The following is a 17,700-nucleotide window of genomic DNA, read 5'->3' as shown; positions in this document are numbered from 1 at the left end:
ATGTAAACAATCGATATAAAATGGTCCAATGTAATCAATCGATATAAAACGGCCCAATGTAAACAATCGATATAAAATGATCCAATGTAAACAATCGATATAAAGTGATCCAATGTAAACAATCGATATAGAATGGCCCAATGTAAACAATCGATATAGAATGGTCCAATGTAAACAATCGATATAAAGTGGTCCAATGTAAACAATCGATATTCATGTTCATTTACTCTCGTCACGACCCTTGTCCCATACAATACACGTGTATGTTTATACTGTGTTTTATGTGTGAAGGTGCAACCAATGATACGATAGATATCAACGTACCCGCCCATCCGGGGTCGAAGGTACTGTACACGTGGATGTTTGGGACCGGTGACGTCTTATTTTCAAACACCAGAGACATGAATTACACATGGACGGAGGCAGGTGTGTACACAATCACATTAACAGCGGAGAACAAAGTCAGCAAGGTCACCACCACGGTGAGTACTATTTGTGTTTGAAATGGTGAGGTTTTATTGTTTTTGAATTACGTTTGGTCTGTTTGTCTTTCTGTTCCATTGTGCCTTTGTCTGTTCGCAGCTTTAACTTTAGTCGTCTATCTTCTGTTCCCTTGTGCCTTGTGCAGCTTTAACGTTGTGAACTAAACAAGATAGAGACTTCTTTTGTTCATATTCGATTAAAAGTCATATTTAAAGATTAGACAAATAAAGATCAAGGTTATTTTGACAGAGTCAAATTTTGCGACATCTGTCGGTTCGGCCCGTCCGCGAAGCAAGGCTCTAAAGGTAACATGTATGTAAAAGAAAAAAATGAGAAAATTAGCAAATGAATAGGAATAATCTCTACATACGTTCACTGAAAATTTTGTGATTCATATGGGCGATGCCATATTGTTTTCTTCATTAGTTGCTTCTAGAGTTATTCGTGTTTTAATTTTGAATTACAAGGCTGCCGTGTAATTTGTAATTCAAACACCCAGTTTGTTAAAACTGAATGGTATGATTATCATTATTACAGTTTTTAGCCAATCATCAAACATAAAAACAGTAATACGACTAAATAAATGAACGAATTCACGAATTTCCTTAAATATTAAGAATATACAATGTACTTATGGTTACGTTTCTACCATTTTGAATTTATTGGTTAATTTTGTTTAGTTTTAAACGGTCTTTTCAATTGCATACGGGATGTATTGTTAAGTCGAGTTTAAATGTGACGTCACAATGCACGGTTTACATAGCCTTGCGTTTTATTTCCCGCGCTCAATGAATAGGCGGATCCTATAGAACTGTTATCCTTGTAAATCCCCCTTTAATATTGAGATGTTACTGAATGTTTATTGCAAGGACAATTATATATATAAATAAATATATATATATATATATATATATATATATATATATATGAATCATAATCAACCGTACCTAACGGAATTATGATTATCACTTGGGACACACCAGTGACCATTTCATGCTTCGCTCGGTCCAACGGTCACACCGTATACATATTATTTTACACATTTTATTCGTTAGTTGGTGATAATTATTCAAGATGAGATATTGAACTTTACCGTCGAGGCTGAAAACATGGCCACTGTCTTCACCGAACCTACTAAAGTTCTTTGGAACATAACCCAAGGTATAGTGATTCCATTTGAATAAAAGCAAAGTTTTGCATACAAGAATATACATCTTAGAACGTGTAATACGAATCTGATTTCTGACCAGGTACAAATGTTAGCTACCACATCTCAATGGGGAATGGAGTTGAGTTTACCTACGCGTATCCATTTTATGGGTACCTCTGTGAGGAAGCCAAATTGAATGATACCTGTTTCGTATCTTCTGGTGATCTGAACTGTACCACAACGTGCAATGGAACTTTGTCAGGTAGGTAATCAATATATTGCCTTGGCACCTGATCCCACCTCTGGTATATCCAGAGGTCCGTGTTTGCCCAACTTCCTATTTTGTATTCCATATAGGAGTTATAAGATTGATCACTGTTTGCTATCTACACCTTTCATCAATTCACATCGATATGATTTCTGTAATAAGGTTCTCTTATTTGATAGTATAATCCAGATTTACTACATATTTACAAACTGAACTTACTTTTACAACGTATGGAAATATTTAACTTAAAATTGAAGCAATTTACTACATGGTATCATATTTCACATGATTTGGAATTTGTATAACGAGCGTTTGGCTGTAATTTCAGTATTCAATCAGCGCAGTACTAGTAATCTCGTTCGATCTTTAGAATTAATTTTATTGGCTTGATTGGTTTGAAATCAAACTTCTTAATGCGGATCATTAATTACTTGTTGCGAATTTCATGACAATTAAACTGGATCTCGGTACGCTTGTTTATAAAGTACTTGAAATATCCCATATGCAAGGTGAAGATAAAGAACATTGATCAATCTCACAACTCCAATAAGGAATACAAAATAGAGAATTGGGCCATAAATTTCACTATTGCAGTCATGTATAAATGCTTAATATATTGTTGCAATAGAGTGGTAATATACGTTGTTGCATTATCTATCAGTCGATGGTAATTCGAATTCTATCATTTTTTTTTTTTAGGAATGGACGGGTTTGTGTCGTATTATTACTCCGAACCCGACTGGTATACCTTCACAATAATGGCACATAACTTGATTGGAAACATTACCGTTGTATTAAACCTCACTGTGCAAATTCCAATTTCCAATTTTTCCATTGATGAGACTGACCCTATTCCGTTCGGAACACCCAGAGCTATCCCAATGAGCATTAGCACAGGTACCCATATTACTCATGCCGATCTTGAGGTTTCAATGAATGGGACTGTGCTGAATGCGTCTTATTTTGACTGGCCATTTAAGTCCGGTGAGGCAATCATTAACACTGTAAGTTACAACTGGACTGGATATTACATCATCGAAGCAAATGTCACGAATCTGGTCAGCCCTGTTCATTCATTTGAAAGAGGGGTTTGGATAGATTTTCTAATCATTAATTTGACAATTATCAACGACAGACCTTATGTACCTGTTGGAGAGAATACAACATTTGATATTGGAATGAATTACTGCTCTCGATTTAATTCATCTTTGCTGTATGGAGACGGGTCACCTCTTGAATTCCTGTATCAAGATTTACTTGTAAGTCCACAGCGGTATAACTTTTCACATATCTTCAATGCACCCGGAGTATACGGTGTTAATTTTTCAATAGAGAACCCAGTGGATAACCACACCAGCATTCATAATGTCCATGTTCAATACCCAGTGGAAAATGTCATAGCATTCATGTCCACGCCCATGAGATTAGAACCAATCGGTAAAGTCTCTGTGAAATTCGTGTTTACGTTTTTAGGAGGCGTTCCTCTTGCTACTAATGCAAGTTACTTTGTCGACTTCAACGACAGTACAACAACAACAGATGTTTTCGAGGAACCAGTTATTCAAACCACAGCAATTCCCACATTCGAACCAACGACATCACTTGATTGTAATGCCCTTAATGAATTATTACAACAATCTCTAAACTCGTCCGATTTTGATTATGTCAATAGCACAAACTCAACTCCAGCTACAATAACAGAGGAAGAATACCAACTTTTGTGTAACAGTTCTACTACAACAGAATCTAATAATATCACTACAAGTAGTCCCATAATTGTTACAACATTGACCCCATTAGAAGGTTTCTTTGAGATTATGTTTTCTCACGACTACACGTCATATGGAACGTACAATGTATCTGCCAACATTTCCAATTTAGTCGATTTTGAATACTTTCCTTTGACTCTAAACGTTGATGAACCCATCTATGATCTAGACTTCACACCTAATCCTTTTTATGTACCTATTAGAACAAATTCGGATCTTGTTGTTAGCATGTCCTGGGGTTCAAGAGCAGAATGCACAATTGCTGTTGGAGATGGATCCCCAGACTACGTTTTACCATGCGATCGTTCAAATCCTATGTCTATATCTCACTATTTTGACACTGTTGGTGTCTACTATGCATATGCTGTGGGCAACAATACGGTAAGCACTGAGACGGTCACATCATCAGCGGGGCCCATAATTGTTCAAATTCCTGTGGGTGGATTTGAGGTGAGATGTTTGGTTTGCTCAAATGATATCGGTCCACCCACCTTCACTACATACAATACTAGCGTCAGCTTTGAATTGTTATTTGACAATAGTAAAGAGAGACCAACTAATGCATCCTATACAATTGACTATGGGGATGGAACTAAAACGGTAGAGAAACATTTGCCAGAAACATTTGCTAATCCAAATTATGGTGGTGGAAAGTCTCTTGTCTTTTCTTTCCAACATTTCTATTTAAGAGGCGGTAATTATACCGTAATCGTAAATATCTGGAACCTGGTTAGTGACATAAACTACACGTGTCTTCATGATCTTTATGAAGCAATAGTCAATCTACGGCTTACTGTGTACGATTACGACCCGGATACAGGAGTGAAAAAGACTGGCGGTGGTCCAGGTCTGAATTATTTTGCGCTGGAACATCAGGTTCTTTTCGTGGCATCTCACGATAGAGGCTCACATGTTACTTATGCCTGGGAATACGGAGATGGATCCGCTCTAGAATCTATTTACTATGATCAAAATGCATTCCATGAATACACTAATGATTCTACCTACAACATTGTTTTAACTGCAACAAACAAATTCAACCAGAATGGTTCCATTTCGGAAACAACAATCCATATTCAGAGAGGTTGCTTTAACATTTCTATAACGACTGATGATCCTCGGTCCAAGAACACAACATTTCAGTACCAAATGTTTCCGGGAACAATTGGTTCCGATGCGTGTTATTTTATCGACTTCAAGGATGATACATCTATACCGAATCGGTACATGATGTTTGGCGACTCCAATTTTTGTAGTTTGGTTCCTGAATGGAGTTGGTACTGGAACGATCCAAACAAAGTCTTTTATTCTCATGATTCTGATCCGTGGTATGAAAATAAACTGGCAAATCCAAACAACTACAACATGACAATAAACAACATTTTCATGTTTGAAGGTTCATACGATGCAACATTAGAGTGTAAGAATTACGTGTCTCACACGACAACAATATATAACACAGGAGTCACCAAGGGCCCATGCTGGTGGCCATATGTCAACCTAAAAAATATCAATATCTGCCAGCCCCCCAATTGTGATACTGTAGATCCTAATATGAGAACAGTTCTAAAGTCTGAAAAGCTAATAGTATACTCCGATGTTATTATTAACTGTACTTCTACTAAGGTAGCGTACTATTCATGGAACGTTCATAAGATAGACGAAACATATGGAAACGAAACTGAAATCACTGACCTAGGAGGCGCTGATGTGTATTCTATCGGTGCCCGATCCTTACAAGTGGAGCCGCGCGTCCTGGAATATGGACTTTACAGATTTACATTGAATGTCAGCATGAACGAATTGATGGGAATGTATTCTATCGACTCTGTTAAATTGCGAATAGTGGCCACGCCATTGCAAGTCAGTATTGCAGGTGGCGACTTCTTGCAAGCGCCATGGGGAAGTACGATGCCCTTAGTTCTCGACGGAAAGGCGGAATCATATGACCCTGACGTAGCACCCACTGACAAAAGTGGAATGGAGTTCATTTGGTTGTGCAGAAGATTATGCGAAAACTGGCCAACCTTTAGTACTGATTACAATCCTATATCTAGTTTTACTCATAACTGTACTTACCAGGACGATTCTGATCGAGGTTGCTCGAAGATTGATCTGCTGGATTCACCAGGTACATGATGTAGAGGTTTATATGATTTTCATTACATGTGAAATTTAGAAGATATTGGCTAGAAAGCAGTACAGCTGCCATTAATCATAATTACGTATTCGCTTCTCTGGTTTATTTTTCATAAACGTGTTGATAATTGCTAGGAAAGCTGGCCAATGCTACTGGTGGTGTGATTAACATTTTTACTGGGGAAATGTATGAAGTTGATTACGTTGAAATAAAAATGATCGTAAAGAAAGACAACAGAGTAGCCGAGGACTCGCTTGTCTTGTTTATCACCGTGGGAAATCCACCCATGATCAGCTTAAAGTAAGAATGGGTTTTCAATATTTTCTATATTTCTTTCATAAGACCAAGTTAATGAAATGATGTTGATGAAGGATTTTGAGATTTCTTGATGAAAGTTGTTTCTGTAAATCTCTATTGTAGATGTGTTACAAACTGTGGTCCAAAAATGAATCCAACGAGTCGATATTCCCTCCAGTCGCATATTAATGGTTGGACAAGGGGTGCTTTCTTTTACTACAGGTACAAAAAATGTACACTGATTTTTACTATATGTTGTATTGTTTTTGGTGACATTTTAAACCACACTTATACTGTATACAAGGAAATTTTCGCTCTCGTTTTATTTTCGCCCCCTCGTTCGTTTTCAGTGGACGAATCTAAGACTGGGCTAAATTGTTTTTTCTTTAATCTCTCTTTTAACACAACTGTGTCTGAGTGAATTCAAAACGGAGAGAAACCGTTAGCAAATGTAGAAAGGCGAAATTAACACATGACAAAAATAATCATAACCCCGTGTAAATTAGACATCAACGGATAGGATGAACCATGATGATGATTAAGGATGATCAAATTCAAAAGGAAAGTATATTCGTTCTGTGCTTTAGGAAGCTTATCCAATGGGGATATATTTTGACTTGCCACTCTAAGAAGCTTATGAACTTTGGAAATATATTGACCTGACACTTTAGAAAGTTTATCCACTGGGAAAATATATTGATTCGCGGCTCTAGGAAGTCCATCCACGGGGGAAATATAATGACTCGACGCTATATAAAGCGCATCCTCCATAAACTATACTGAATTATCAATCTTTTTTCTCCGAGTTTTATAACAAATTAAACATTGAGGTCCATAAAGGAATCTCCTAATTCACATCATATTGATAGGTGGAGACTGTACGGTGTTCCATGGGGAAAGGGCTATTTTGGAAGAAGACTTGTTTCAGAATCAGAATGGGTCAACAAGGCTACAACTGGCTCCGAAGGTCCACACATGGCGATTGATCCTGTCGTTGATCGCTTTATAGCAAACACTTCCAATAGTTATTATTTCTCTGTCAAAACCTGGAGATGGGGAACGAGCGAATCGCATTGTGGTATGAATTTTTATTTATAATAATACAATTTTCAAAAATATTCACAATATTCTTTAATTTTATATTTTTAGACGTTTACAATTACATGTACACAATTACACACAAATTCACGCACATGCACAGGTCCTCCATTTCTTTGTCACTATTACTGTAATATTATTTGACAGCTATTGGTTGAATCAAAATAAAATGCTGCAAAGAGTTTGTCAGAGCTATAGATAAGGATTAGAAAAATTGACACATAGATACACTCGCACACTCATAGCACGACGCGACGAGTTTGCTCCAATGATTACTCTTGCTCTTCATAAGCTGAAAAATTACGATGATTACCCATTGTGCTTTGGGGAAAATGTCGCCGTCACTGCGGTATATATACTTCATTGACAATCACCTAGATAAAGTAAATAATTTTTTTTTAAAAATACCACAAACGTTTTAAAATTTTAGACAAGATTTTTCATATCTCATATTGTTGAAAATTGCTTGGTTTGCATGGTTTGAAAACAAAAATATCGCAGCTAATATGACGTCATAATGCACTGTTTACATCGACTGCGTTTTATTTCCTACGTTAATTGAATAGATGGATTAAATGTCTATTTTAGTCGTGTTGCAAGATGTTAAAGGTCTTCGTACGTCTCAACGGTCAAATCATAAAACAATACTTTTACTCTGAAGCACAAATAAAGTTGCCTTTAGCAAAATCCCACACTTGTCCGTCATAATATTCCTCTGTTAATTTTCATATCCAGAGTTCAGTGTCATACTCTACGCTTTTGTCAACGTTATTTATCACATCCATCTCGTATCTTTTCTCATTTTATTCACTGTAAAGAAGTTCAAGTATCCATTAAAGAACCACACACTGTCTAGCATGTGTTCTCTATCTTCGGATCTTAGTATTCGCAGTAGTTTTGCAATCGTATTGGCGAGATCTTTCAGCATGAGGTAGTTCCTTAACTACTCCTTTTTTATGATGAGAACCTTCATCATTTCATTAATTATGAATTTAGCAATCACTGACATCGTTTTATTTTTGTTACTTGAAGGCATGCAGTGAATTTCCAAGATGTCTCTCCCGTCTAAATTAAACCCTGTTTTTTTAGACAGTTTATATTCTTGATATTGTTTGTTGCTTAAAATATGTCATGCTAACAGCTATACTTGCACGTCTGTTGGTTTCCTTCAGCTGCTTTATTAGATAAGTGATCATTTGTTTCAGTTGTGTCACGTTTTCTATATTGATGCCATTACCCATCATTAGGCTGTCCAATTTGTCTGCACATTGGTTTTTTATTCCTTGGAAGGTTCCATACTGAGCTTTGTGGACCTCCAAATCTAGTTCTTTTCAAATATCCTCCCTCATCCCCTAGTTAATGTACTATCTCATCCCATTCTTAAGTTCCTCTTTTACCTCCCCTATGTCATTCTTCGTGAGGTCCTTCGTATCCTCTTAGTCTTTGTCCTTAAAGGGACTGATTCACGATTTTCCTCAAAATTTTCTTTTTCACTTTTGATGATCAAAATCTACTGTCTAATGAATTAAAAGATTTCGCATAAAAATTAAGGTTATACATTATCCCAGAAGCTCATTTTAGAGAGTTTATTATTTGTTTTGTAAACAGATTGTGGTATGTTATTGTTTCCGAAATTTTCAAAAGAAATGTATTTTGGTCTAAATTTATTATATCTTTCACATTTCAAGCAATTTTGGGGTAAAACGTGTTATCTAATAGTAAAAGTTTTTGACTGTGCAAAATTAAGATGCTTTATATTACAAAATCAATATTTCACTTGTTTGTTTGTATACATAAAATGACTCGAGTCTTTGTTTACATAACACAGATTTAAGGCTAAAATATTGCTTTTATTGTTGCATTCAGAAGGTCAAAATTTTGGCTGTCAACATTAAATGAGTTATATTTTAAATGTTTAACATCAAAAATGAAAAATATTTTTATCAAAAATCGTGAACCAGTCCCTTTAAGTGTCTCTTGGATGCTTCTGAAAAATAGATTGATGTTATAGGAGTTTTAACAGACTCGTTTAAGATTAGCATTTCACAAATTCAATGACTGTTATAATGATCTAATTTACAAATACAACCTGTCACTGGGTCGAATGCCTTATGACATCTTTCATACCAGTTGTTAGGCCGTTATTAAGGTCTTCCGTAACAACAGAAGACCTACTACTGCTGCTTAAGACTTTTTTTCCCTTTTTCATAGACGCTAACTTTGAAGCCTCATATCTCGCTCATTTCTACATGGATTTTGCTCAAATTTTCAGGGTTTATAAACTTTACAGAACAATCTTAAAATAATGTACTACATTTCAGAAATTCACTTCTGTTCACGAGTTATTCCCCTTTGAATGAAATTTTAGGGGATTTGGTTTCCAGACAAAGGCTCCGAGACTGTATAATCTTGAGCAGAAAATGCATTGAAAATGAAAAGTAGGAGCATTGTAGTTGTACACATCGTTTTTTGTTTTTTATTACAGCGTTCGAAATAGTGGTTGACAGGGTTAAAAAATTAGGACGCCTAAAGGAGCAAAAAATTACACATATTTTCCTTTGTATCTTTTAAACTAAAAATATTTTGTTAAAACGTGTAGAACAAAAGTTGTGCAAAATGTTACGAGCTTTCTTTTGATATCCCTAAAAAGGGGCTGGTCCCTTAAATTAGGGATCTGGGGATCTTCAAAGTTTTCGCTTTATAACTCAAAAACGGTAAATATTTCGATATGGCTTTCGCTGGAAAAGTTGTTCTTTAACATCTTATTGATCTCATTAACATAATATTGTGTTCGAGTATTGTGTTATATATGAGTAAAAAGCTTGACCCACAAACAGGTAACCGTATCATTAGGTAGGTGAAGGGGGGGAAATATGCGTATAACTTAAATAAACTTGCTTTAATTAATAAATCTGACTTCATGAAATGCTAATATTCTTTTAAAATAAGGTTTTAACATGATCTATGGTTCCTTTAAAAATCATCTATCGACAACTTTTTTATTATTTAGTAGCTTTAATATAAACAATCGTTCCAAAGAAAAAAAGAGGAAAAGGTTATCTCTTCTACGTTTGTTATTAAAACGATATATTTAATTGAAGAAACAAACCTTCAAGCATAGAATAGCTCAGTCATTAACTACACGCATCTTACATACACCACGGGGTTTGTTTTTGTTTACAATTACGTAACCGCCTCGATGAACCATCGCGTGTGAACCAGGGCATGTACACAAAGTAAACATTGTCGTTCTAAATATAACACAGAATGTTATGTTTTTTATCATATTGGATTTTTCGAATAATTCAGTTTTTCCGGGGATGTATATACTTGTTTATACGTCCCTGGTCTTACGTTTGATTTGTTTTAAATTCAAAACTCTAGAGCATTGAATCAGGCATCAATTTTAAAATCTGCAATTTAATATACAGTTCGTTTCTCAATCATGTCTAATTGAATGTGTGTTTAATATCGGAGATTCATCGCTGCTGGACTAGCGAAAAATCATTTTAGATCAGCTCTTTGGACGAATAAGGCATGTCCTAATTCGCTCCACTTTTAACATTGATTGACAAGCCTAAAGACCAAAAAACATGTAGTCTGCGTTGTAAATACGTTTGTAGATTAGTGTAGTTGTAGTGCTAGATGTATTTATATGTAGTTTTTGTTATTATGTTCTGTTGATATTGGGCACATTATGTAATTCTTTTCGTTTGTCCTGAAGAAGGGACGGGTCGTCCCGAAATTTTGACAATCTGGTTGTTTGTGTCGTTGGTCATTTTAGTGCTCTGTATATATATATATATATATATATATATATATATATATATATATATATATATATATTAAATTCTCAAACTATTTCATAATTACATACGAGAAGTCAGAATCGCCAGCGTAGCCAAACTACTTATATCGTTACAGTACTTATCTTCCTGTCACAGTTGATTATTTTCTTTCTAAAAACTTAACTTGTATTCGTCTTTTGTAAAATCACTGGATAAGTATTTCAAATAATTTTTTCCCGGGGTGATGTTACGTATAACATATCAAGAGGGAAAGAAGGCGAAAGTTAGATCCCCCACACACATACTCATGTACGGTTCCTGTATTTTCATGTTAACTGAGGCTGCATTAGGACCTGACCCAAGGACATATGGTCAAGTTTAAGGTTTTTATGTCACACAGCTCCGACGGAAGACCTCTCGTTGCTTTGCAACGAGCTTTGTTCTAGTTTATATACTAACTGATATTGACTACGGATCAATCCGATTACCTTATCAAGATATAGGTCTTGGTGGGGGTTACCTGCCCATGCTTACCCCCCCTAGGCACCTGATCCCACCTCTGGTATGTCCAGGGGTCAGTGTTTTTCCCTCTCTTGCTGTATCTTTTATAGGATTTATGGGATTGATCGCTGTTCGTAATCTTCACTTTTCATCTTCAGGCCACAACTTTGTAATAGATGTCAAAGACTGCGAATCTTCCCTTACCCATTGTATATTCTTTTACACGGTGTTATCACTTGGTAGCCCAGGTTTTGTGTATGCAACTTCTTTGTGGCCATTGTAATATTGCAACACTGTGCATGTAGACGAGTAAAGTTGCTTGGACACAGGATACACTTCTTAAATGTTTTGGAAAGAGTTAAATAAACCCAATTTCACTAGTATTTTTTATTTACATGGAAAACAACTCCCACAAAAACAAGCTATCAACACCTGACACAATATTTAGTTTGTAACAAATGACTTAATTTCACAAGATAATAGGAGATCCCTGTTCATATTTCCTTTGATCTTGTAGCACAATTTTATTTGAACTAAGATTAACTTTTAAACGTAACAATAGGTATTACTGAGATCAACTTCAGAATCAATGAGAGGCCGAGTGCCGGAAGCGCTTCTGTATCAATATCCCCTGGTTCTGGTACTGCATACGAAACCAAGTTTTATGTGTCTGGAAGAGGATTCAGTGATTATGAGGATGGATCTACAATGAGCTTCTACAAGTTTGGTTTCAGACGATATCCCGGAAGTTCAATAACGTGGTTCCATGAAGGAAGTAAGCACATTTTACTTATGACATTGTTTCAGAACTTTTGAAAGTAAGAATATATCCGTACACAAATGGTTACTGAAAGTATTGATATTCAAAATGAGAACATGGAATTTGTTTTTGTTGAACAGCGAAAAATAACAATTATGGCTTCGAAAATCCATTTCCGGACGGAATGGAATCAGAAAATTTCCAAATTAGTGTCGTTGTCAGGGCCTACGACCGAAGTGGAGCGTTCGCAGAAAAATGGAAATCGATCACCGTAAGACTTTAGAACAAATAGTTTATGAGTTTTGAATGTGATTTCAGACTGTTTAAAACTATAAATTTATGACAATTACTGTAAACCAGCTTTTTTGTAAGCGAAAATTTTTCGATAGAATAGCGAGAACTTTATCATCGCGAATATTTCTCGCCACGAATCAGTCCATTAACGTGTCTTGTATCTGTTTAAGATAATCTTAGTCGCGAAAATTAGTCGCCGTGAACCAGTTCATCACTGGTAAAGCACGAAATAAAGTATTCACGAATAAAGGTTGGTTTACAGTATGGTATTCAGGACTTTTGAATTGTTTGTCTAAGCTACGTTCTGAATAAGGGATACTTTCTGTAATATAGACATGAATCCAAGTTCAGTACAAAAAGAAGTGGTTGATATTCATGTACCTCTATTTGCAACGGGGCGGGGTTTAGACGTAACAACGGGGCGGGGTTTAGACGTAAGATGTTGACATAGGTAGTGATTGTTTCTTCGTCAAGAACTCGGCATTAGAAACGAAAGTCTTTCGAAGATGACCTTAAAAACGCATGGCCCATGTCACTGAAGGCGTTGCCACAATATAGAACACTCACTGATACGGTCTTAATTAAACACCATGCAAAGGTCCACGTTTGTGCTAATTTAGCTGTTTCTAATGAGTGAAAACGTTCCAGAATATCAACACGAATGTATATGAATATATAAATGTTAAAAACTTTCAAACTCCAGTGATTTATGGGGCTATAAAGCATTTGTGTGTTGATGAGTTACAACGTAATTTCAATGTGACAATCAAGATTGGTATAAACTTATGGGGAACTCGTGGTGAAGTGATTATTGTATATTTCAACTGCCTTTTTAAGAATTTGTGTCGTAAATGCTTTCTGGATTGCAATGTATAAAGTTTTTGTATAAAGAGTCATAGAATATCCTTGGTTTTTCATTTTAATTTTCACAATTTTAGTACAACACTCATTGTACCGGTATATAAACAAGATTGTCTTTATTTTTCTCAGGTTTATCCGCCACAACCGACGGATGTGAAAACTGTCATAGCCACGGCAACAGAACCTGGAGGGCAGATTGATAAATTTCTTATCGGGGCCGATATCCGCGTGGCACCCATGTCTTTAACTCTCGCCAAATTTCTGAATGAAGAAGCAGATGGCGCATTAACTTCTGCGCAAATTGTAGAGACTACAAGTAATCGTTTTAATATATCCATTTTTTTTATTTTTGTAGACTAGCGTGCAAACGATATCTATAGTAATTCAATCTGATTTGCCGAATTATGACCACGGTCATGAATTGTAAATACCAATTGCACACTTCTTTTTTATCGTACATTGAAATATTGTGGGTGTAGCTTACTAACGGAAGCTTAACTTTGTAATATCAAACAATGCATATTTTAAACTTTACTTGATTTTATTTATGACTTCCAATATATTGTTTAAACGTGTATAAAACGCAGGGAGCGTGTTAAAATATCGAATTTTATTCTTCAGCTTCCATTGCACAATCTCAAAATTTGACGGAAGCTGAACGGCTTGCAATGGAGCAGGCGATTCTGCAACAACAAGCAAGTGAGAAAGAGAATCGAATCAAGGTGTGTTGATGGCGGTCATTAGAAAAATAAGTATTATATCACAATCCTCTCGTAACCGTGTTTCGATTACCTCTTTATGTTTTCTTCTACGGAAACGAAACGAATATATATACTTTTCTGTTCTTCGCTTAATTTTGCTGTCGGTCTTTTTTTTTTTTTTTTTTTTTTTTTTTTTACTTCTGTGCTTTCTGAGGAAGAAATCAAAAAGACATTCCAATATACGAAATAAAGAAGGGTAGAATTATAACGAGTTAAATCTGTTACCGACAATACCAATGCAATCTTCTTTTAGGAGAGTTTTCTGTTACAACCCGAGTGTTTTAAATTTAAATCGAAAGAACAACAAACCTTTAAGTAAAGGAAGAAAATATTGAAAACAAGCACACAAATTCAACGTCAATCGTCTAATTTCTTATTTTAGACACGGTCAACCCTAATGGACGGTTTTAAAAGAATCAACCCGACCAATGTAGAAGCCATGCAGGGAACAGCCGCGGCTCTGGCGGAGATGTCGGTAAAGGAGGATGAACTGACATTAACAGCGCAAGTAAATATATGTAATGATGTTTCATGTCATTTTATGAAAGAGTTATGTATTTCTTGTTGTAAGCATGGTGTAGTTTTATTTTACTTGAATAGTTCATTACAAGGCACCACAATACAATCTCTCTTATATAACTTTTGCAATAGGAAGATGCAGCAGGCATAATGGAGGACTATGTGGTTAAACTGAAAGGTCAGACCAGTCTTTCAGCAGACGACAGAGAGGACGCTACAACCAACCTTATAGGGGTCATAGGTCAGATTATTTAACCCTACTGTCTGTTCACAAGAAGAATTAATTGGTTGAATTATTGTAGAAAACTATGCACAGTTATAATTCACAAAAACATGAATTTAGAGCTGATTTCTGGAATAGTATTATAATTTTCATTAGGCAATACCATGCATGCAGCTGGTTTTACTGCTGAAGTAGCTGAAGAAGAGGGCACAAAGTTAGCCAACATGGTGGAATCCTCAATATCGATGGATGGTACTGCATCCACAACACAAGCCACAACTCTGTCTCCTGAACAAGTCAAGGCCCGCCAGCAACAGTTACTGGACGAGAAGAATAATGTACATTGATTAGCATTATCAACTAAGATTTAACTTTTAATGGAATGTAGATTCAATTTATGTTTTGTTGTCACGGTTAAAGGAAAAGTTAGTTAACTGCGGTAAAAACGCATTCGGTTCGGTTTGTATTTTACGAATTTCTGTTTGGTTTCGTATATGTTTTACTGTGTCCCATTTTGTTTGCCACACGTGCTATGATTTCTTCGATATTTTTATCAATGCGATTTTAACCAATGGAGTTCCATGTAACATCGGTGATAGTAAAACGAACATGGCGGCAAATTGAAAGAAATCGCAAGGGTGGGATCCCAATATTTTAATTTTCTAAAAAATTGATAGTCAGAAGTTGTTGATAAAGCAACAGTCAGTAAAATATGCAAATTTCAGTTTAGTATGCAAGAAGATCGCGGTAGCTCAGGTAGGTCGTTCGCTTCGTGACCGAGAGGTCGTGAAATCGAGCCCAACTCAAACCTGAGACATTAACATACATTTTGTAGGTGGTGACTGCTCCCTCGGAATTTACTTGTGAGAGTCACGGATCTTTCTTATGACTTATATGATCCATGCCGCAACTGGCGTTAGCACATTAAAAAACCCTTAATGCGATGACCGTAAACGCCATGCATAGATCTAAATTTGCATTACCTCACTAAAGCTTATAGTCGATTATAACAGCTCGTGAGAGCTTATGCTGTTTGCTGTAATGTACATAATGTCTTTGAATAAATAGTTTGTTGAATGCATTAGAAATTGATGTTTGCATTAATACAGTACTAGTACTTTAGAGTCCACATTTTCTTGAATTCATCAACTTAATTTGATTTATTACACAAAATAAAACCGAACCGAAAACCGGGGTTTTCTTTCCTGAACCGAACCGAAAAATGCCTGAACTGTGACAGCCCTCATTTATATATCTACTTATTTTACATCTAATTTAGAAATTAAAGCAAATGATACCATGTTCTTCTATGATTAGTTTTTAATTTCGTGAAGCATTTTATACTGCGATATGTAACAGTTTCAATATTTCAGGCGAAAAACACATTTCTGAGACTTGAACACTCTTTAAATAACATCATTGGCACGCTGGAGAAGTTCAAAGTAGTTGGTGAGAAAAATGCAGTTCTGGAATCCCCGAAGCTCAATGTCACGCTTGCAAAGACAGAGACTAAGGATATGAACTACAGTAAGTAAATTTTAAGATATTGTAAACCAACTTTTATTTGCGGCTACTTTATTTCTTCAAAACCTGTGGTAAACTTTTTCACGGCGAGTAATTTTCGCGATAGAGCCCTTTTCGAGCCTATGATGGACATTCAAGGACTGATTCGCGACGAGAAATATTCGCGACGATAAAGTTCTCTCGAAATTTCCTCGCACACGAATAAAAGTTGGTTGACCAAAATCAGTAAATCCATCGTAGATAGAAACAAACCAGTATAGAAAGAGATGTTGCAATGAAAATGACATCTGGATATCTGTAGATCCGAACTTCGCCGTCGGAGGTCTGAGTGGTGTCCTTTTACCAAAAACACAAGTCATTTTTGGTGAGGATGGTAATGAGACGACGTGGTTTGTTGAAACAGAGGTAATTTGGAGCAAAATTCATAAAAAAATATTTTACATACATTCAAATATACATACATTAAACACTGGCCTAATTCATTAATATCTAAACCATAAAAATATATTTTGGTTGTTTTTTAAACAAACGAATGAATAAATGTGAGGTATTTTACTTTGAATTCATGATTATCAACAGGCATTAAGAATGACCAACAACCCTTTTACATGGACAAATGCAAGCGGGTCATCATCTACTAAAATTACCAGTGACGTTATTTCTTTGAAATTTCGAAACGACACAAACGAACCTGTGGACGTGAAGGATACGCAGCAGTACTTTGACCTATTTATGGATCGTAAAAACTTTGATACCACAGTCCAAAATGTCATTAATATGACGAAAGATTGGGACGAGCCCGCTGTCCTCCACATGTTGCCAGTGGCACCCAATAGCTCCTTGCATATCACCGTCAACCAGATATTTAAGACAGAAGACATACAATACTACTTGGACTGGTTGGATTATCTTGCCGGTATCTCAGCAGACGATAATTCCACGGTTCAGCAAGATCCTAACGTGACAGATACCAGCCCACCTAAAGGAGCCGATGCGTTCTATATGGAAACCAAGCAATCCTTGTTCTCTGTCTTTATCAAGTATGAAGAGTTCACTTTTTAAAATGATTCTATATACCGCTCTCAATAGTTTCATTCTATTTTCAAAGTTTTCGAGTGAAGTTTGTGTTGACTCAATTTTTAATTCACAATTTGCATTTTTTTTTCATATTACAGTGGTTCTATTCACAAAAGATCTTACGACTAAGATCAAAATTTGCAAACACTGTAATTTTCTCATTTTTCATTTCTTGTAAATTCTAAAT

At 35.8% G+C, this 17,700-nt stretch overlaps 1 protein-coding gene across 1 annotated transcript in view; it reads left to right on the top strand.

Annotated features, from left to right (window-relative positions):
* The window catches only part of LOC125674222 (uncharacterized), a 43,703-nt gene that overhangs the window by 11,837 nt on the left and 14,166 nt on the right, over positions 1-17,700 (top strand). Inside the window, exons 8-24 of the mRNA XM_048911321.2 lie at positions 292-482; positions 1,539-1,644; positions 1,734-1,895; positions 2,601-5,801; positions 5,945-6,110; positions 6,231-6,329; positions 6,977-7,185; positions 12,057-12,269; positions 12,395-12,525; positions 13,539-13,725; positions 14,031-14,131; positions 14,553-14,678; positions 14,822-14,930; positions 15,069-15,250; positions 16,286-16,439; positions 16,738-16,841; positions 17,016-17,476. Of these exons, the coding sequence (XP_048767278.2) occupies positions 292-482; positions 1,539-1,644; positions 1,734-1,895; positions 2,601-5,801; positions 5,945-6,110; positions 6,231-6,329; positions 6,977-7,185; positions 12,057-12,269; positions 12,395-12,525; positions 13,539-13,725; positions 14,031-14,131; positions 14,553-14,678; positions 14,822-14,930; positions 15,069-15,250; positions 16,286-16,439; positions 16,738-16,841; positions 17,016-17,476 (5,902 nt within the window). The remainder of the gene's footprint in view (positions 1-291; positions 483-1,538; positions 1,645-1,733; positions 1,896-2,600; positions 5,802-5,944; positions 6,111-6,230; positions 6,330-6,976; positions 7,186-12,056; positions 12,270-12,394; positions 12,526-13,538; positions 13,726-14,030; positions 14,132-14,552; positions 14,679-14,821; positions 14,931-15,068; positions 15,251-16,285; positions 16,440-16,737; positions 16,842-17,015; positions 17,477-17,700) is intronic.

The sequence above is a fragment of the Ostrea edulis genome, chromosome 3 (assembly GCF_947568905.1).
Source record: "Ostrea edulis chromosome 3, xbOstEdul1.1, whole genome shotgun sequence".
Classification (NCBI taxonomy): Eukaryota; Metazoa; Mollusca; class Bivalvia; order Ostreida; family Ostreidae; genus Ostrea; species Ostrea edulis.
This window is presented reverse-complemented; position numbering and strand designations above follow the sequence as displayed.